Below are 22966 nucleotides of genomic sequence, written 5' to 3' on the forward strand. Positions count from 1 at the left end.
CCTCCAATGCAGAGTTTGTTTGTTGCCGTAAAACCCGTCTTACATGTACAAGTGTTAGTAGTACATTCGGCATTCAATACACATTTGTCTGCGTAGGGTGCCGCACAAGAGTCTGCATCACCTGTTATATTTTTAGAATACATTAAGCGTAATGTAAATTAATTAAAATTGAAATTTGAAATGGCAAAATGCTGAAGATACAATAGAGTTCAGATGATTTAAAAACACCAAAAATCGATGTTATCAGTGAATCATTTATAAATGTCATTCACCGAGAGCGCAAATGCTTGTTGTTCTAGTGGTATCACATAGTCCAGAGTCACAGTCGTTGTCTGTAACACATACACCTCCAAGATCTGAAATGTTATATGGATCCATCCTTAGTAGTTACACTGTTTCCTTTTGTTTCTACTAAATCATATAGTATTCTACCACTAGTCTTAGTGCAACTTATACTTAATTGTTGAGAAAATATAGCCGATATTATAAAAAAAAATAGGAAACGTTTTCTGCAACATTAAACAATACTTCATTTTTTTGTGTATTAATTATAATAAAACATAATATAGTTATGTTACTAAACCAATTAGCATATATAGAAAGTATAATTTTTATTCTTGTATTTCGCATACTTGTGATGATGAAACGTTGTTTACAATGTCATCAAAATTGGCTTAAAAGCTTTAAACTGCATATCGCTCAGTTGGCTAAAACATTTTTATGAACATAAAACATTGATTTAAAAAAGGACATGAAAGTGTTCAAACCTCATTGTCTGGAACAAAGATTTTCCATTAGGATAAGAAAATAATTTCAAATGTCAGGGATATTTAAGATTATACTTGACAAACAGTAATGTTTTTAGGTGTTTTTTTTTGTGTGTTTTTTTTTAAATTCGAAATTCAGCTTTGAAATAACACTTTTGTTTCGAATTGCATATACACAATTCTTATAATGGTATTTGCGAAATCCTAAGATAAATATTTTCTCAAAGAAAATGTTATGAAATGTCAAAACAAAACTATGGAACAACCTTAGTTCCATATTATGTAAAACGCAAAATAGGAAAATAAATAGATTTCTATTTACTGGATGAATTCCAAAGTAAGTCAGTGGTTTATATTTGCTCATCAACCAATCATATTGTAAACATTGCGCACATTAGATTCGGAGTTCAAATATCTTTGCTCATTATGCATGGTTTTAGCATTTAGAGCAATGAAATATTGGTAATGGCTGTGAAAGGTAAGAAATGATTAAAATGTTATTTAAAATGTAGTGAAACAAGTGTAGGTATGCAATCAGTTTAATAAAAAAACAACTATCATTAACTCATGTTCAATAAGTCTATTATATATAGCGTCATGGTATAGCTGGAATGTACTAAATTTGAATTTCCCGGCTTCTCTAAAAAACCATTTCGAAGCACTCAATGATGACCCGAGGCACAGGCATCAGTGACAATGATAATGTCAGCAAATGCCGAAATGTTGAATTACTGCACTATAAAGTCAACTTGTCCATTGCAAACGTATATACATTAACATGTTAAAAAACGTATAACGTCTTATTCGATTTTCGATGTCGTGTGAATTCTAAAAGTAACATAGATATATCTAAATTTACACAGGTCTAACACACCTAAACATTTATCATAAATACAGCATATTCTATAGCCAACATCGCGTTCGACATAACCTGTTTCAATACATGCATATTCTGACTGTTCATTTTTGTTTCCCAAGTGCATGTATATTGTTCTTGGACATATTGGAAGTGGGGTAGAATATGCTTGCCGGAAAGTATCAATAATCATAATATATATATTGACAGGTAAATGAGTTTTAGCATGAAATTAAAAAATGTTATTTCCATACAACAATCTGACAATTATTGTTTGCGATTTTGATGAACAAAATGAATTATTGTACCAATTTGAAATCCCTGTTAAGAAGAAACGTCTTTGTGGCATATGGAATATATATGAATATGAAAGTGGTTTAGAAAAAGGAAACATGAGTATTGTTTTTATAAAATGCTGCATTTTCATATTAACTTTTAATACCTAAATCGATCTAATTATTATCTGCAAAATTGTTCTAAAATAGTTCTTAATACTAACAACACATACTTGCTTTGCAAACGGCGGTATGTTTTGTATATCCTTCCGCACAGGAGCATATCTTTGAATTTTGCTCACCTACACACACGGAGTGTTCGACAGTACAAGTTGCGTCGTTTGTGCAGGAAGCATCGAGAGCAACTATCGAAAAAATCACATATATTCTGGGTTCCAAGTCCTCACTTTTGAGAAAAAAGTATCCGTCATGTTATACAAATTATTTTTATATGTTGTGTTAGGAGAATGTCTATTGTTTATGAAAAGTGCCTTTGGCCACATGGCTGCTCCTGCGAATTTGCTAAATTTAAAATGGCGTTCAAAATGGCCGCCAAAATATGTAATATGAGAAATAATCAAATAATAGGTTGTTAAGATATTTTGAAAGTACATATTAAAACCAAATCACTTTTAAATATATACATACTTTTTCTACTGTTCAGATTCAAGTTTATTTACATTTTCTATTTTCAAGGTCAAGGTCATTTTAGCGGTCAAAATGCTAATTTTGAGAAAGATATACTATCGGATTGGCTTCTTTCTTTTATTATTTAAAAATGATGATGTGTATCAAGCTAATATATGTACCAAAATGAACTGCTATGTAGATTCTTTCAATATTTTATTTTGAATGCACCCTATATGCTGTTACCATGGAGATATTCAAAATAGCGTACACACAGTCATTATTCAGAATAAGCTAAAATGATAAAAAACAGATGGCTATTATAAATACTTTTTTAAGATAATTGTACGTTTAACAATATGCCTTTAACAATTATCATTTATAGCTTTCTTTTTTAAATAAATGTAGTTCAAAGGAATTGATAAGACTCTTTCAAATGTTCCAGATCGTATTTCTTTTACACATTTATTATTTCGCTTATTAAATATGTGGTTTCATGAAATGAAATAAATAACATATCGTGTTATATAAAAATGCTACATAAAATGGAATTTCAGCCAGATCAAACAAATCAATTTTGACCGGCTATATGGCTTTATTAGTACCCGCACTCTTACAAGATTTGTTAATTGCACAGCAGACGCTCGGAAAGCTATTCGGCAATGTTTAACCAAGGGTGATATCCAATATGCTTCAAACATTATTATGATCATACTTCACTGACTCTATTCACTGTGTAGGTCCGGTATTCATATCGAGCAATCCGATTAGCTACACCGTTCTTAGATCCAATTAAAACCAATATTGAATACCACTCCTGGCTTCAATGAAACTTTGTTTTCTATATTATGATTTTTAGTAGTAACCGAAAACAATAATCATAGAAACAGTAAAATTACCTTAAATATCCTACAAAAACAACAATGATCAAATCGACATGACCATTTCTGACCTTATGTGTATTATTTCAACATATTATAAAGTTATCTAGTTGCTACACACGAAGTATGTAAAAATAATATGTTTCGACTACTCTTCAAAAGTAATGAAGACGGACACAAAAATAGGTTAAAATGAACAAATAAAAGTAAAATTCAAAGTAAACACGAAAAGAAATAGGCAACAAAAATATATAATGAAATTCCTTAGCAGAAAGGCATAAATCATTACATAAAACAACAACTCGTGCGAATGTTTCACAAAGTTAACGTTTTGGTAAAACATTTATCGTTGTAACGGAAGCATGACTAAGCAAGAGTAAAGAATAATAGTTTACCTGCTTCAGTCGCATCATAAAGCTGTGCCACCAGAAGCCAAATTATCAACGTCGATATAACGCCTTTCTGTAAAAAATGAATAAACTAAATTCGTATAAAAACAACATTTTAATTACTAATATATAAGCGACAATTTTACTTTTATAATTAACTTCGTGTATACAATTGGTGATGGCTTAATTAGGAAATTGATAGAAGAAACTTAATTGGTTTTATAGTTTACGATCCTGTTACCGATTCTTAAACAAGCATGCCCCACCCTTTTGTTCAATACGAATAAACAAAATACTAAATCATAGTATCCCGATGTACTTTTAAGTAATTCTTAAAAACTATTTACCACCCTTGTGTCTGGTAACAAAAATCTTAATAAAATACTGTTTAACCAAAAGACGATTTTTCAAGTCTAAACTTTCAATTTAATGATAATAGTCAAACCCCATGACGCCCTTCGACACCATAAATGTAAATATCAACATTTGTAGTCAAACAAACTAAACGAACACAAAGACAGTTAAATCTGACGTACAGGTCATACTCCGTGTGTACTAAATCTTTCAGTAAAGTAAGTAATACACAAAACTAAATTTATCAGATAAAACATATTGTGGTTAGTATGAATGTACAATTGCTTAATTTAAATATTTAAAAATAAATCCAGCAAATGAATTAGTTAAAACCAATGTACAATTAGAAAGATAAAACGAAGTGTTTCTTTAGATGAACTGTACCTTATACATTGGTCCGCCGTTGTGTTGTAGCGCATCACGAATTTTCCGTCTGTTATATAAGCTATCCTATTTTGATTGGTTACACCCCTCGCATATATACTATCAAATCACTAACAACTATAATCCGTAGTAGTGTAGCGTTCACGTGGTCTTCCTTTTTCGATTAGCGAATATCTAGCCTCTGCTGATAACATTCAAATACATCTGGCAGATCCCTTCAATGATTAACTTGTACTCTTTATGGAGGACCTTAATGCTTAAATTTAGGATTGTGTGCTGACATATTCAAATACAAATACAAAAACATTTAGTCGTAGCGCCGTCCATGTATTGTTCATTCCCAGACACGTAACTCCACTTCAGAAGTATACAGATGGCTTAAATGAGGCATGTTCTTATAGCAACATGGTATGCTATAGAATTAGTTCTTTTTTAAAAATCCGTAAATTGTTAGGAGTGGGCAAAACGACCTTAAAGTAAGCTTTATCTTACACCTATTAATAAGATAACATGAGGTAAAATATTAGTTTGAATGAATGCATAAGATATCGGCATCTTAAAAATAATACTTACTTAAACTTATTTAAACAAATGAAACACTTCGAATAAAAACATGAAACCCTGAAATTGTCCGACCCACAAACAAGCTGAGTATTTGATGATCCCATATTATTTGAAAAATAGGGGGACAATAATTATATGAAAAACTACAGAAACAAGCACAGTGGTCGAAAGTTTAAACATAAACCCCGTTTAATGGCACAGGGGAAACGCCAAAAATATAGAACACAAAAACAATAAATCAAAACCCCAAAACATTAAACAAAGGCACAAAACTCCACGAACAACACAGTATATATATACTTAAAAGTATATAAAAAAAAGGGTGTTTATCGAGGATTGTTAGGTACCGCCTTGGAACGGTTAGTAAAAGCCCATTAGTCAGGAATTCAAAGATAAACGCTGCTTGTACCGCAGCATTCCTTCGGCCACCTATTGTAGCGGTCACAACTTTTAGGGTAGCCACAGGGCGTATTTTGAATTTGCGGAGACAGAAAACCTGCGGCTGCCGGCCTTTGAAGCTATGACGCACTGTCGCCTTAATGTGTACCTACAGCAAATATCAAGGCTGACCCCCGGTAGTCGCAACGCGCCCGAACGACAGCAGCAAGGGTGGCATATTGCGACCTGCGGCCTTGGAACCGCTCCACGACATAGCTACGGCATGTCTATTGCTACGGCAATATATCCACGCTTTAATCCTACGGTGACCCCAACGGCAGTTAAATAGTAGGAAAACGCCGTACGGTTACCCTACGGCCACCGTAGATTTTCCGCGTCCACCGCTCGTAACTCTCGATTTCGGGGGCCTTCGGCCGTAGAACAAATGGAACTGAGGTTTAGTATTAAAAACTAGTCTTTGACCATAATGCTGTAACTTTATAGTGGAGTTAGCTTCTGGCCGATTATGTTTTGTTCTCATTAGGGTATAGGTAAACATTTCTTTAATATACCTTACATCTTTCATCTTATTTTAGAGGTATACCTGAAGTAGAAAATTGAAAATGACGACATTGGATTTGTCCCCGCTTTATTGGCGTTACCGTTTGCTTAAACTAAACAAATGCGCTTTTCATTGGCCATGGATATATGAAGGGTAATGAGATATTTCGCGTCATCGATCGTGCGCTGGACCAATGTCTTTTTTAGATCGCACAATACAATTTAATATACACGAACATCTGATGTAAAATATAACCAATTTAACATTTTCCATTAGTATTATAAGATTTATTGCATTTACAATTTAATAATGAATCAAAGGCGTTTATTAATAACTGTCGATTAACTTTAAGTTGATCTTGTTTTGATAGTGATAATCTTAAAGAAATATACGATGGCAATTAGATTGCAAATAGGGTTCTGGGTTTCTATCGTATTTTCAGTATTGCAAGTTTGCTATTTTGTCAATTAATAATACGCTGTTTATCTATGAGGAATTGTTAGTTTATCGTACAGATTTGTCAACTTAAGTAAACCTAATATTGATTCAGCGTGACACCTCGTAGGCTATCTGGTGCAGAAAATCGTTTGTTCACCGAATGGCAGCGACAAAAATTTCAGACCTTGTGCACAAAATCTGACATTGCATTTCAGTTTTGCTTATTATTATTTATAATTTCGTTCGGGCTATCTTTGTGTTTGCACTTGAATGTCTGCGGTATCTAACAAAAATAACACATTCATTGAACTTGGATATGGTTCTTATACAATACATGACTAAACGAATGCACGTACTAACCTTATAAAACAACTAAGCGGACAGTCTTAACATGGTCTGAGTCAAGTAAATTGCTGACTTTTTACACGTAATAAATACATTGATATAATTATTTTATGAAATTCCGTACATGCTTTTAGTTAATTAAACACATTAAATACAGTCTACGTCACAATGGGGATAAGGTAAAACTTTGTAAACCTAAACCGCAAATATCCTATGTACGTAGTATCAATAAGGCTCGTATGTTTGTGGTGGTTGTATTTGGGTATAGGGTATTTATACATTTGTATCTCTAGTTCTTTTTCGTTTTGGCCATTACCTTGGCATCCAAATATGATTTCTGTATATGTGACTTTTTGGCTTGTGACTTCTTGCCTCTAGTTTTCATTGTTTGATCGTTTAAAGAAATTCATCCATATTGACGTTTATGTAAATGCAACAATATCACGATCCATACCTGGTGATAGTTAAAAAGTAACATAACGCCGAAACGCATTAGTGCCGGCCGATGACCTCATGATTTGTATGATGACATGTTTTGCGTTAACATGCATATGACGGCAATGGAACAAGTAACGTAAAGTTTTTTTGACAAGGGGTGGTCGGATTGGACGTAATGGTTAATTCATTTTACATACACATGAACCCTTCGGGACCCTAACTTTGAAACTAGCCTAGCATCATAATCACGAGGATTAAGCAAAAAATACCCTTAACGGAACAAATAACAGAACAGACACAATTTGTCTTGAAAGGTGTATTTCCATTATGAATAAAAGTTACCGTGTTGAAAGGGTTGGTGAAATGCTTTAGAAATATTTCATAGTTTGGATTGGCCTTTTTTATTATAATATTCGTCTTCACGGATCTTGACAGCTCGCCATCCTATTCTCCCATGTCCACCCATGCCATAATACATACTTAAAACTAAATCACTGGACGGTCACAACGCAAGAACTACAGTTTTATACTCAATCACGTCAACATGCATTGGGATCTCTATCGTAGTTTGTTTGTAGTGTAAAATTTATTGAGAAACTATCGAAGGGTTAACGTTCACTTTCACCTAACATGACAACAAATGTCATTTAATCACAATCAACTTCGGGTTGAGTAGTTACTTCAAGGACCTATAAATTCGGAAACCAATGCAAATAATTACATGGCATTATCAAGTGCTATACAAACTCATTACTAAATTTTTACTTGCCTGCACATTTTTATATAATAAAGCTTAAATATCAAAGTACTTTTTTATCTCAAGATATATTGCACAAGAAAATCCACCAAAAATAGTTCTTATCGCATCTAGTAGTTTTACATGTTAACACTTAAAAATGAACATGCTATGAAGTCAGATTTACTCTTGCATCTCTTGCACACAGGCATGTCACACGAACTGTTTTTTAAGAACTTCCAAATCGTTAAAGAGATTAAAACGATAACAATTATCTCCTAACATAATATGCAAAGGTTAAAGTATATACGGGTATTTACAAGGAAGTCAAAGACACAAGGATGTTTTATATACATGACAAATTATATTAATACACATCTAACAAAGCATATATTGATTGTGTGTCAAGGTAAGTTCTACAAATATTTATACTGTTTTTTAATTGTTATATTTGTTACATTGTTAAAGTTTGATCGCATTGGCAAGATAATTTGGTGACACAGGTGCTCCAATATTCAAAATATTAATTTCAGAAACAATAAGCCAATGTTGCTAAAGCAGTGTCCATTTGTTAGAAAAAAATCATGTCTGGAACCACACAAGAGTGTCCATGATGCCTGCTGAGCATGACAAAAACCTCGTTGTCGTCGGTACACTTTCATTTCCGAACGATTACGTTTCTACAAGCTTGTGTAGAGCCGCCAAACTTGTCGTACTCTTTTTAGGATCGGAAGGTCGAAGGGCAAGGCGATACTATGACATTTTACCAATTATTACATCTCAAGTATCAGTTTGTCCTCTGTCACAAATTTGATCATTGTAAAAGTCATATCTCAGCAATAAAAATGTTGTGTCCCGTAAACCGTATCGATCCCCCGACAAACATAATTTCAAGATAGTTGGATTGGTTACATTCTAAATCATATGACTATATGGTTGTTTGTTACAGCTTACGTTCCCAGGCAGTTATAGTCGCTAAATGTTGGGATATATTATAACAGTCGGTCAGTGGCAACGTGCTGGAGTAACATTGTACCTAGGTGGTGGGTTGTAATCGATTACGTTCCCGACAGACATGTTCGCTAGAATTTGGGATAGGTTACATTCCACAACATACACGGTCTCAAGATGGAAGGATAGGATATATTCCCCGAAAAACAAAGTCTTTAGAATTAAGGATAAATTACATTCCACGATAAAAATGGTCTAAAGATGTAGAGATAGATTACAATCCAGGACAAACATAGTCGCCAAATGTTGGATAAGTTACATACCCCGACAAAAATGGTCGCCAGATGTTGGATATGCTATATACCCCGACAAAGATTGTGGCCAGATGTTGGATATGTTACATACCCCGACAAAGATGGTCGCCATATGTTGGTTATATAACATATCCCGACAAAGTTGGTCGCCAGATGTTGGGAAAAGAAATACTCCCCGACAAACATGGAAGCTAGATGTCGGGATAGGTTCCATCCCCGACAAACATGGTCCATAAATGATGGTGGGATAGGTCCCATTTCCTGACAAAAAGGTTGCTGGATAGTTGGATCATTTACATTTCCTATCAAACATTGTCGCTAGTTGGTGGGATAATAAACATTTCCAAATAAACATGGTCGTTAGTTGAAAGGACAGTTAACATTCCCTGACAAACATGGGCGCTAAATACAAGTAAAGGTTACATTTTCTAATAAAAAAGGTCGCTAGATGTTGGGATAGGTCGAATTTCCTAACAAACATGGTCGCTAGATGTAAGCGTAGGTTCCATTTCCTAACTAAAAAAGGTTGCCATATGTTTGGATAGGTCAAATTTTCGAATTGACATGGTCGCTAGATGTTAGCGTAGGTTCCATTTCCTAGCTAAAAAAGGTCGCTAGATGTTTGGACAAGTCGAATTTCCGAACAAGCATGGTCGCTAGATGTTAGCTAAGGTTCCATTTCCTAACCAAAAAAGGTCGTAAGATGTTTGGATAGGTCAAATTTCCGAATAAACATGGTCGCTAGATGTTAGCGAAGGTTCCTTTTCTTAATTAAAAAAGGTCGCCAGATGTTGGGATAGGTCAAATTTTCGAATTGACATGGTCGCTAGATGTTAGCGTAGGTTCCATTTCCTAGCTAAAAAAGGTCGCTAGATGTTTGGACAAGTCGAATTTCCGAACAAGCATGGTCGCTAGATGTTAGCTTAGGTTCCATTTCCTAACCAAAAAAGGTCGTAAGATGTTTGGATAGGTCAAATTTCCGAATAAACATGGTCGCTAGATGTTAGCGAAGGTTCCTTTTCTTAATTAAAAAAGGTCGCCAGATGTTGGGATAGGTCAAATTTCCGAATAAACATGGTCGTTAGATGTTTTGATAGGTAACATTCACAAACAATCATTGTGGCTAGATGTTTGGATAGGTAACCTATCCATACAAACATTATCGCTATATGTTGGGATAGGTTACATTTACTGTAAACATTGTGGCCAGATGTTGAGGTTACATTCGCCAACAAAAACGTTTTCGGGTTTAATTTAAAAATTGTCTGACAAAATTTCTGAGAATTGTCTGAGGAATTTCGAAAAGTGAAACATCATATCGATTTTTTAGTTCATTAAGTTCAAAAGTATTTGGATACAAAATATGAATGAATCATTTTTGCGATGCATTCACGGACATATCAGAATAAAATAAGTTATACATATTAAATATCCGGAGCAATTGCGTTTACGCAGAATATTTGCAGACTGAAGATTAAATTTTAATTAATTTTCAAATGTCGTGAATTAAAAAAGGGTAGGTTATCAATAATAATATGTGGCTATCGGTCAGATACCGGTTAGGGCTCTTCGGGGCTCATTCCGGGTGGTTTGCCAGGTAAGCTCAACCAGTTCTCGTCATGTGTGCGCGGTCAGTGGCAACGTGCGGGGAGCCTCGATGGCACAAGGTCCGCTTCGCCTTAGAATTCGGGACTTCACGGAGATCCCTGTATATTGCATATCAATTATATAAATTGCATGATCTTGTATAGCTTTGAACATTTAGAGTAGTTCCATAACCATAAAATGCACAGCATGATTCTTTCTATCAATTCCAACGAAACTACAGGGACAAACCCAATAGTACCTTTAGCAACGAAGAGCCAGTTGTGTTTTCTTACTCCAAGATCCGCCACGTTTTCCTTAACATATGTATGTGCTGTGTGGTTGTAAGGTTTTATTAGGCTCTTGAGTAGAGATCAAAAGTGCCTTCAATCTTTGCTCCATGATATCGATGCCATATATCAACATAAGCATACAGTAAAACCTCTAGTGTACTGCTTAAAAACTACTTGATTTTTTATGGATAGTTAAAATTTGTCATTTGCATTTTGCAACTGTACATGCCTTGTACTCCTTGTTAAAAAATGCCCTAAAATAGGCAGTTGAATCATTTTTAAAATCAGCAAAACCATTTCAGATTGTAAAGAAAACATTTAAGAAATATTGTAATGAAAACTGTTTATTCATAAATAAAATAGTTCTTAATAAATAACATTCACAGCAATCATGTCATACGTGTCTTGTCCAGTGTTCAGTGGCCATTCCTTAGATTTATAAAATCGACAAACGTAACTAGAATTGTGTGATGTAAATCAATATCAATATTGTGTATGGTTAAAATGATAGATAATCATACGACCACAATATATCTAGTAGTATTTTTAATGTAATTTGATGTTGAATATGACAGACATTTCAGTGAGGAACAGCTCCTAGTATCATGAAACCTAATCACATGTTATAGCTATAGAGGAATTGTTTATTTTAACAAGAATTTTAAAGGACCGGTTGCTCGACTTTAAATAAAAACAATAATAAACATACAATTATAGGTTATTCATGCGCATTCAAAATGGAATATTAAATTAATGGTATCATATTTTTGAAATTCAAACACTTTTGTCATTCTGTGGTAGATTCCTTTTCCACTTAGAAGCTACACACCACTGAAATATCCATGGCCACTCTGGAAGGCTGGACAAGACAAGAATATTCACACCAGCGCAGATATCAACACCTTGAATCAGATACGACAGGAATGTATTATTTTCCCTTTTTATCATTTATTCTTTAAACTTGTTGTATGTCCCTGTACACTCTTTTAGAATTTACTTTGGGTTCAAGTAATTGGTTCTTTTTTCTGCATATCATTTGATATCTTTATACAAATTAATGATCAACTCATTCTTTATTACTACACTAGTGGTATATATACATATGTATTGATATTTGGTTGCCATGTATTATAAGTACATTTAAAAAATCGTGCATTCTATCATAAGCATAACAACTTTAAAAAAATAATCTTTGAACCGTATTGTGTTTAAAAACTTGCTTGCATAGACCCAAAATCAATGCAGAAATGAGTTGATCGGATACGGGTCAAGTTACCATGTGACGTTCAAAACATGTGGTATTGACAGTGACAGTTTTGTAAACTACTTACATATCGAAAATAAAAAAAATAAAACTTCCATTTTGACAGAATAAGACTTATAACGAGTTTTACATTAACCTGTCATGTATTTAATTTATGATTGTTATCATGCGCTGGCAATATGAGGGATGACATAAATTGTGCACACACATAATATTATATATTTACAGTTAAATACAAAAACAAATAGAACATGAAAAGGAGTCGATAGTTCTAAACACGGCTTAATCGGACATTATCACAATTTGCAACTATTACAGTTGATGACGTCTCATTATTAGTATTAACAAGTTAAAGGTGCACTCTCACAGATTTACCGTTTTTACAACTTTTGTTTTGTTTTGGAATGAGCAATTTTTTTATTTATCAAGATGGAATTCCTATTAGTGTTATGTTATTTTCTTCTTATCTCTAAACAACAAATAAATCAAAACCAGTCCAAGCTATTCTTAAACTAATCATAAACTTACGAAAGCTAACTTAAACTCGAATGTTTGATACAAATCTAGATTGTCAATAGTAAAATTACGTAAAATAGTCATCTGATAGTACAAACGACCATAAAATAAAACATAATATAAAGCTGGCATGTATATCATTAAAAAGGCTGATGGAGAATTTGGTAAATAAGATAACGAAACATACATTGCAAAAACTAATAAAATGGGAACAAACGTAAATAGTCTCAATGTTAAGTTGTATATCATTTCCAAACGTTTGATACTTTTCAAGGCTACCGATTTATGGGTCAATACCTTATTACATTTCACAATTCCATTTATATCAATTAACACATAGATTATTGACCTTACTAAGGAGAGTAATATGTTTAGATAAGTGCCTTTATGAGAGTGATTCGTACTATTCTCTATATAATGTAGAGTTGTAATTTTTATTTTATTGGTTATCGAATACTTATATTTCACTTGGTTGATATTGGCAATAATATTTCCATCTTTTAAGGTATTTCTGTTGATATAAGGTCACACGAATTAAAAGATTGTTCTACGGATTTTGAATTGCTTTCAGAGGCCGAAATGAATATAAAGTATAATTTTCTGATGAAGTTTTAAAACGAAAGCAGGCCAAAACAAACGTACTTTACCCATAAAATGTATAATGGGAATGAAAATGGTGAACATTACTAAGTACACTTAGAAACTTGTAAAAGGTAACGCCCTCATGAAATATTCGTACCAAATTTTATATTGAAATACAGCTTTATTAGCTTCATTGTTACGTAATCGAAGCAGTTCGTTATTTATTAAGAAATATTACTGTTGTGATTTACTAAGAAGAGCAACACTCAAGCCGTCGAACAAAGAATTCAATGCGGCCTAATAATATTTTTACTCTATTTAAATTGACTTATATATTTCAATGTGTATTCCATGACATGTTTTACATTGGCATATACACAAATTGTTTTACATTGTATACATATTAAGGAAATATGATAAAGAACAGGTTATTAAACCATACATGAACCATACATGACAGATGAATAATTATCTTTATATCACACAAAGCTCTAATTATGACAGACAGTAATTTCTGCAGTCTAATAGATTCCAGTGGCAGTTAGAACAGGCTCAACCAGAGGCACAGCGTCACTACAAGCATCGAAGACGATTCTCGTAAACCTTCGAAATGAAAATAAAAAGGACAAAATATAAGACAAGGATGCTATGCACGAAAATATAAAAGATAAAGGAAGCCCAAACAAGATAGCAAACGGAGAACAACACTAGCATCACCAAGAAATTCGTCAACGGTTATTAACACGAAGAAACTCTGTGTCATGTAGGTTGTTGTTTAACTATGCATTTATACCTACCGCCACTTCGAGATGGACACAGTTTCGTTGTTTCATCGGCCTCTCCGTTAGTGCAGGTACATTTCGTCTCTGTACACTTTGAGTTGGCTACACACTTCGAATCGGCATCGCATGTTCCACCATTCCCTGAATACAAATGCAAAAGATTCATGTGTTATAATTTAAGTTAAACTAAGGCGTATATTCTGTTCCCTAAAATAAAATGTCGTCAATGGCAGAATGTATTGCCCAGCTACATACGTTTTTATTTTGCAGCGATTGCTCTGAAGTTTTCATTGATAATGTCGACATTGTGATATAGAACATACCCATAGCACATGTTGGAGAGTCAGAGTTGATATCACAAACGCCACCATCGGCACACACAGTTGTTGACCCGCAGCATATTTAAGTATACAATAACATATCAGTATATCCACCAGACAGGGACCAGGTCATTAACGTGTTTAATTTTCTAGGGAATTAGTTATACAATTCAAACATTTTTGAATACAAGTATGTATGAACACCTTAAAGGATACAAATATGAAATGTTAATTACTATGTCTTAATCCAATTGGGTTTCAATAATGAAATTCCATTATATTCAACTCTGATAAACATACTGAATTGGCAGTTTTATTGTCCGTTTTAATTTATTTGTAACGCCTCTAAACATTGAAATTACATTAGCATTAAGATCGGATTTCGGTGGTCGAAGAAAGCATATACTGTCAAAGGTTTCGGAATCGTACCACACATTTTCATTCCTTCATGTGCCATACAATGGAAACCACAGGGACATGTTAAACAGACAAACAATAACTATTATCCTGTCAGGTATTATAAATTTACATTCATACACATGAGACAACTAACACAGATAATATACATGTTAAACATTGATTTCAAAAGCTGATCTTTCCACCTTGTAACTTTCAGTGGAAACAATCACTCCTAGTTAACAGGAGTTTATGCTGGTTGGTCAAAGAAACGACTTACTTTTACGACATTCTGTTTTGTCGGTGGTTGAGGTGAAGTCGGTGGCACACTGACATTTTGTACTTGAACATACAGCATGGGCTATGCACTCCGATTCCGCACTGCATGTACTGTCGCTTTCTATTTTTAAACGGCAATTTTGTGTTAGCTTACAATCAATTGGAGATGGATAGACATAACCCCGGCCAGTGAATGTTAGATAGTTACAATTTGTCATTTAGGACGTTTTAAAGGTAAAGTAATACTAGGTTAAGCATCTATATCATAGCATCTATGATCGTATTGTTACATATTGTTACTGGCAGTGAGTATTTTCATTTCTTTATTCTAATATTTATCTCTTATTTTAAATACACTGTCACGTCTAAATTCCATTGACTACTCAATTAAAAACGGGGGTTGGAAGTCAAAAACAGTTCTGGTATATCACAATATTTCTTAAACTATTCGTTATTAGGGATGTTAACAGTGTTTCTAGTTTGTTTTATCGTCGGCACACTTAACAAGATCGCATTAGATGTTTGGCTACTGCTTTTGTTTTGTATGGAATAATAAAAACAAGGTTATTGATTTTTTTACCGGTATTCATCAATCATAGCTTATGAAATACGAAAATATCTCACAATTCAATATGTTCTTACTTTTGAGACAACCGCTATTATCTGTATTAGCCACATAGTCATCAGCACAGAGACACTTTGTTGTACTTGTACTCCCGCCGTCAGCAACACACGCCGAGCCCAGAGTAGTGCAAACATTATCAGCCGCAGTGCACGCCTCTCCGATTCCTTTGTCTGGCATAAAACACACGTTCGTTAAAACATGGCCAGTGTAGCATACGTTTTTCATTATATTGTTTATTGGTGAACGTTTACTGAACCTTACTGGGAATTACCTGAACTTGTCAATCATTTTATCGGCGTGATTACTGATTGATTGATGAATGTTTGTTCCGACAAAAACACACTCATTATATATATACGTCAATACTAATGTGGCTATAATGTCAACATTAGATTTTTACATACTATAGTTTAAAAGATAATTTCATAAATCGCCTTACCTCTGTTAAGTTCTCACTTAGCAATAACTATTTCTTAACCCGATTGGGTTTAAACAATAAGATTCAATTCAAATTTAATCCTGATAAACAAGTTAATCAATAGTATTGTCCGGTTAGTTTTTAGTTGTTACGCCTCCGATCTTTGTTATAATAACAACCTATCGTTTGAAATTTTAAAGTTGAAGACACACACACACTTAAAGTGTTGGTAAAATTCGACACATTTTTGGTGTTGCATGTGCAGTTAAATGTAAACTACAGGGCCAAGCCGCTAAAAAAAAGAATCCCTCCTGGCTAACAGTAATTCATGTTGGTTGGTATAAAAGTGTTCCCTTTAAACCCTAAAAGTAATGTGTATAGCATTCTAAGTTAAGCATACATATGATTTTATCTCATAAAACAATGAAATTTACTGTAATTTTACGAATTAATACTTAATACTGGTAATTCATATTCTCATTTCTTTATTCAAATATTTATTCCCTCTGTTGAATGCACAGTCAGGTCATAAATCCGTGGACTACCCATTTTTCCAGGTGTTAGTAGTCGAAAACATTTCTGGTATATTAAAATATTTCTAAAAATATCCCTTTTTACGGATGTTCCAGTTTATCGTTTTGTTTGTTATCTTATATATCTTTGGGTCACTTATCAAGATCGCATTATATTTTTGGCTACTGCTCTTGTTTCGTATGGTATAATAGCAACAACGCATTTAAAATTATCATCGGCAATCATCAATCATAGCTTTATGAAAATATGACACAATCCAGTATGCTCTCACTTTTGAGACAACCGCTATTATCTGTTTTAGCCACGTAGTCCCCGTCACAGAGACACTTTGTTGTACTTGTACTCCCGCCTTCACCAACACACGCCGTGCCCACAGTGGTGCAAAAATTGTCAGCCGCAGTGCACGCTTCTGTTATTACTTTATCTGACATAAAACAAGCGTTCGTTAAAACATGGCCATAAATATTTAGCATGTGAAGCATACGTTTTTCATCACATTGTGTATGGTTAACGTTTACTAAAACCTTACTGGAAATGACCTGAAATAATCAATCATTTTATCAGCATGGTTACTGATTGATTGGCGAATCTGTTCAGACCAAAATACACGCAATAAATATACACACGGCAAGATATTTGTAACATTAATATTAATGTTAACATTAAATTTTATATCTAAAATACAATTGATAATATATTATCCTGACAATATCCCGAAACTATCACATAAGAGTTAACAGTGAAATACAAAATCATTCTAAATGAAAATTAAATAAAAAAAAATATTTTATTTGTTTGGGGGGTGGGACATTTTTCTCGCCGTATACTATGTTTACGAGCTGAGGATAGCTCGCGAATACTCATTTATCTTGTTTTTAATGGGGAATTTCAATTAAGTTTTATGCTGTACGTGAGGCAACGTTTCACTTGTTTTGAAGCTGAAAGATTTATGGCTTTCAATAGCAAATCCTGTCGGAAATCGTGAACTGACTTGGTTTAGCTTGCTTATAAATAGATGTCAATAATGTTTTCATTCATTGGATTCTGAATAATGCGGGTGATCAACAGCCTTTGATTAGGCGGGGAAGTTAAGATAAACGAAAAAACATGAAACTTGTATACTACATTGAGATTAAATATTTGTAATAAAGTACTGCGATTGGCCAAGTTGGCTTATATTGTACATTTCATTTTCATTTGCTTAAACTATAGATATTTTAACAATAAAAATAATATTTATTTTAACATTGAAATGTATAAGTTATGATAGCGTTTAACCTATAACGTAATCATTTGCGTTAGTGTATGTTATAGATGTACATAGCATGTAAAATTATATAGGCTAAGTAATATTTTTTAGTTGAAAGTTCTAGAAATTATATAGCGATATTATGATTTCAAATCTCTATTTTATGAAATGTTGATGTTTAAAAACCTGGAATCTTAATATTTTATCGCCATATATGAAGAGACTTTTTAAAGTGCAAGTGGCTGTTTTAGTTTTTTGTTTGATTTTACGACTAATTGTTTCATCTAACACAGTCATGTTTATATGTTGTTTTTATTAAAGACATAATGGAATAGTTAATATTAGTATAGCTATACGCAGTATTAAATGTGCAATATATCAGTTAAACATAACATTTATTTATTTGTGATCATTTTGATTGTGCATTGCTAAATAAGATCGAGTGTCATATATGTATACATGCATGAGTGTTTGTTTTGTCGTTATTTGTATAATATTTGACCATATGGGTTTAAAATCTACTAGTAGATCAATGCTTTGTTCTGAAAAATTTGGCCAGAGTTAAATAAAACGTGCTGATATTTTTACGATAAAAGTATTTAGCAAATTGAAACGTAATAAAGATTTAGTAATACTTGTTAGCTATGTTATTCTTAAAATAATATAGTATAATATTTGCCAAAACATATCTTTTCTTCATAAAAGGGAATACACACCATAGTTTTATAAGGTGCAAAACCTGGTGTGATTAAGATCATGTTTCCTGTTTAGCCATCGCCTTGTGGGACGGTTTTTAACACAGAAATATTGAACCATTAATATCTTGCAGTTAGTAGACTTGTATGGACAAAATAAATTTGTATTCATGTCTTATAATTTATACTTCTTTTTCCGAATTATGCTTACACGTGTGTTTCTCTTAAAACGTCTGTACTTATTTTATATATAATGCTGTTTTTGCAATACCACATTTTATTTCCTTATATGAAATAATTTATATAAGTTTGCGTGTTAAATTTATATGAAAAACTACAGACAGTAATAAGTTCACCATTCGAGTGTAATTCCAGATCTCTATGAGTGAGGGTGAGGTAAACTTCCCTTTACTCTTTCCACGTATCACGCACCCCCCCCCCCCCCGGTAATCTACCGCGACAAAGCAACCGTAGAAAATTGTGACTGATTGCAAGAATATGTTAATCTCTAAACTTGTAGCCTTTCAACACGTTTTCAGAAATATTTTTAAAGTTATAGATTCATATTTAATTTTAAATTAATTTTTAAACTTTTGAATTTAATAGAACCCTACTTTTTCAATTTCCATGTATTCTTTAAAATAGATAGTTAACAATATTCAACCTTCTAAGTTCACCTTTGTTGCCTTCGTCATTTGTTTCCACATCATGCATTTCCTAGCCGTCACATTGAATACCTCAAATCGTTTATTCGCTTCAGTGACACAAGACATGTGAATGAAAATGTTTTAAACGTTTTTGATTTGTTGTTTGTTTTTTAATTGATTGATTGATTGATTGATTGATTGATTGATTGATTGATATTGATTGATTGATTGATTGATTGATTATTTGATTATTGTTTTTTTTTACCTCTCTTATGACCAAAGAAGTATTTCTGCCGGGTATCACCACATATGGTGTGTATTATAATAAATTCTCTTCGATTAATTTGTTATCAAAATAAATCATATTATACAATGTCTGTGCCATTATATTGCTTTTAAACTGCTTAAATATGTCATTATTTCCTAAGAACACACATAATTTATGTGCAACTGAATTGTATATGTTAATCTTTAATGTTTACATTGTCCAAGTTCATTTTACTTCAATGACCAGATACGTTATTTAGCTAAAGTATATTCAAATCCACAGTAATGGTTTAAATTTTCAAACTACTACGTTTATAGACGCATATATATGAATACTATATAAATCACGAGCAATAATAATCATTTTGATGACATTTGTAATAATTTAACAACAAAAAACACACCGTGTGTTGAACTTCCTAGCGATTTTGTAAATAACAAAAAAAACCAGCTTCCCTGACATGACACGCGACCTAATCATATTAGTGTACATCATTTGACATTAAAACATGTGTCTGATGCATGTCAAGTACTATCCGATGCCAATTAAAGTGATTTAATTGTTTAAATGGTAGCGTATCTGGAAGTAACATATCTAGTGTCATAAAAGATGGGCCTTTATCGATAGTGTTTTTAAAATATAATATAACGATTTCAGGCATGTGAAAAGCGTAATAATGATATTTTTTAATTTAAATAAGATAACTGATAACTTAAGATAGCGTTTCCGAATAATATAAGATTATAATGGTGACGTACCTTCTAGTTTCTAACATTACAATGTGGATATATCTGTGGGATCTCAAAAAATAAGGGTTTTTTATGAAAAAGGGTTGCTTTTCATTCGACATGGGTGATAGTAATGCAAAGCACTTACTTATCTCAACTATAGCTAAATGTGTCATCTGGATCCATTTGAAAATTATACTGGTAACGTATCTGGCATTAGGGTATGCCCAGGCCTATCATGATTGTCTGGTTTGTGAACCGCCTCTAGATAAAAGCAACATGACGCGTTGGGAACACTAAATCTCGATCAGAGTTTGCGAAACCAGTCCATACCAACAGTTTAGTCTTTCGCGACATATGCTGCCTTATATTTAAAATGTATTAAGGGTTAGTTTATTTCTTCGTTATCAAGATTTCAAAATGATAGTAATACAAGCCTTTAGTTGAGATAAACTATAAAAAAAGTAAACAAACAAATAAGAAATAGCATATGCATTAAAGAGGTTACTCCTTGAAATTTGCCTATGCTTACGCCACGGGTCGTTATTGGTATTTCGGGCAAATGATCATGTAACTACCCAGCTCCGCGATGTATACTTTCACATCTAAATGATATTTGCAGAATTAAATCATACATTGAAACATAATCCAGTAAGTTAACATACGCCAATTAGATATATTTAACTATTTGCATCAACGTAATAAATTTTATACATTATTTGCACATGGGGAAACGCAATTCAGTAAACAGAGGTGTGCTTGTATGACACTTGTAGCTGTCGATTGCATTAAAGGGATTTTGTTGTGATTTGTGAGCATCATAAACTAATATACGACAGCAATTTGCTTTCAAAGCATCATTGTTACGTTTGAAGTGTCAATTGAAACCGTATCATAAATCATTGATAGTTTGCTGTTTTTTATCATTAACGCAGCTCATCTAAGATAAATTGTAAATCTTTTGACAGAAAAATTGGGTGATCTAAGTAGAGCAAATATAAGATAGATTACATATACTGTAAGTTTGCTGTCTGGAGCACTTTATGTGTTGACTAATGGTCATTAATTTAGGACATTGTGTGTCAGAAACTTGAAGAGAAACAGTTCATTTTAATATATAACTAGAATATAAACATCATTAAATCACAACCTCCTAAGCGTTGAATAGTTACATCAAGCACCTTTAAATTCGGAAACGAATGCAAATAATAACTTCGCATTATCAAGTGCAGAGCAAATTAATTACAATTTTTTTGTCACAAATCTGCAGAGTTTTAGTATATGGAATCTAAAGCATTATCAACGTTACACTGTACTTTGTGTAGCATTAATTATTAGACTACATTAACAACATGTGTTACTATTTACAATCTGTTTCCTATTATAATATATTCATTCAACAACTGTGATAATTTCCTCTCAACATAACTAGCGTTGATAAATGAAAGTTTTAACTTTCCAATATATTTAATATAATAATAGGAAGTTTAAATAAACATTAAAGACTTTTTTTCTCACATAAGATTTACCACAATTAAAACTATTATTTTAATATTCCGAAAAGGATAAATAAATGTCAAAAACAATGGTTCTTATTAAGGATACCGAATTTAATTTGAAAGAAATGAGCAGAAAACATGGTATTTCTACGTAATGAGACGATAGTAGATCACAGTAAATCTTTTAGCATTCACCATCATTTTATAATTTTTCGTTTCCAGCTGTTAAATACACGGCTACAATTTTGATATCAGCAAATAATATTTTCCATAAGTGCATTATTAAGAAAGTAGTTAAAGGTTTATTACTCAAAATTTATGTTTGTTATACTTGTGTATGTGTTGATTTTGAATAAGAGTGTCACTGTAATGTTTCATTTCTGTGAAAAAAAATATAATAACCACACATATAACAAATCAAACACGTATTTTGTGTAATTGTCAGTTCTACTTATAACTATATTATCAAAAGTTATATATTGAATATTCTTCGTTAAACTTCTGGCTACTGAGTGTGTCCTTTTAGTTTGTATTGTATATATATTAAGGGAGTAGGTGGTTACAAGAGTTTTAACCAGTCAATGTAATCAAAATATTTGTCTGAGGCTGTAGCGGCATAGATAACAAATGCATCGTGTAGACTGAGAAATCTAAGGTGGCGTCCATACATTGTCAATTGAGTAGAAAATATGTCTGAAAACGGCGTTTTGTTCTAAGTATTTTTTTAAAGAAAGAACAATGAAAATCTTGATAAATTAGTGAAGAACGAAACAAAATGCTATAAGAGATAATTTGTTCAATAAAAAACCTATAACTATTAGCAATTTGTGAGTTGTTTACTTTCCGAAAATGTCAATTTCAAATATTTCAGATCCAATACGATTTGTACACGTGTATGGTTTTAGACTAAATGTTGCGAACACATATGACGGACAGGATCCACCAATACTCCGCTTTCTGACTTGGACTTTTGTTATCCAGTAATCTTTTCCAAACGTTGATGAAATATTTTTGTAAATTGTCTTTGA

The 22966-nt window shown here is 32.7% G+C and overlaps 1 protein-coding gene across 1 annotated transcript in view; it reads right to left on the reverse strand.

Annotated features, from left to right (window-relative positions):
* LOC128230827 (prion-like-(Q/N-rich) domain-bearing protein 25) overlaps positions 1-22966 on the reverse strand; it is a 61866-nt gene that overhangs the window by 7066 nt on the left and 31834 nt on the right. The window contains exons 8-10 of the mRNA XM_052943270.1: positions 15918-16070; positions 14296-14421; positions 2-121 (exon numbers count right to left, since the gene is read on the reverse strand). Of these exons, the coding sequence (XP_052799230.1) occupies positions 2-121; positions 14296-14421; positions 15918-16070 (399 nt within the window). The remainder of the gene's footprint in view (position 1; positions 122-14295; positions 14422-15917; positions 16071-22966) is intronic.

Source organism: Mya arenaria, chromosome 4 (assembly GCF_026914265.1).
Source record: "Mya arenaria isolate MELC-2E11 chromosome 4, ASM2691426v1".
NCBI lineage: Eukaryota > Metazoa > Mollusca > Bivalvia > Myida > Myidae > Mya > Mya arenaria.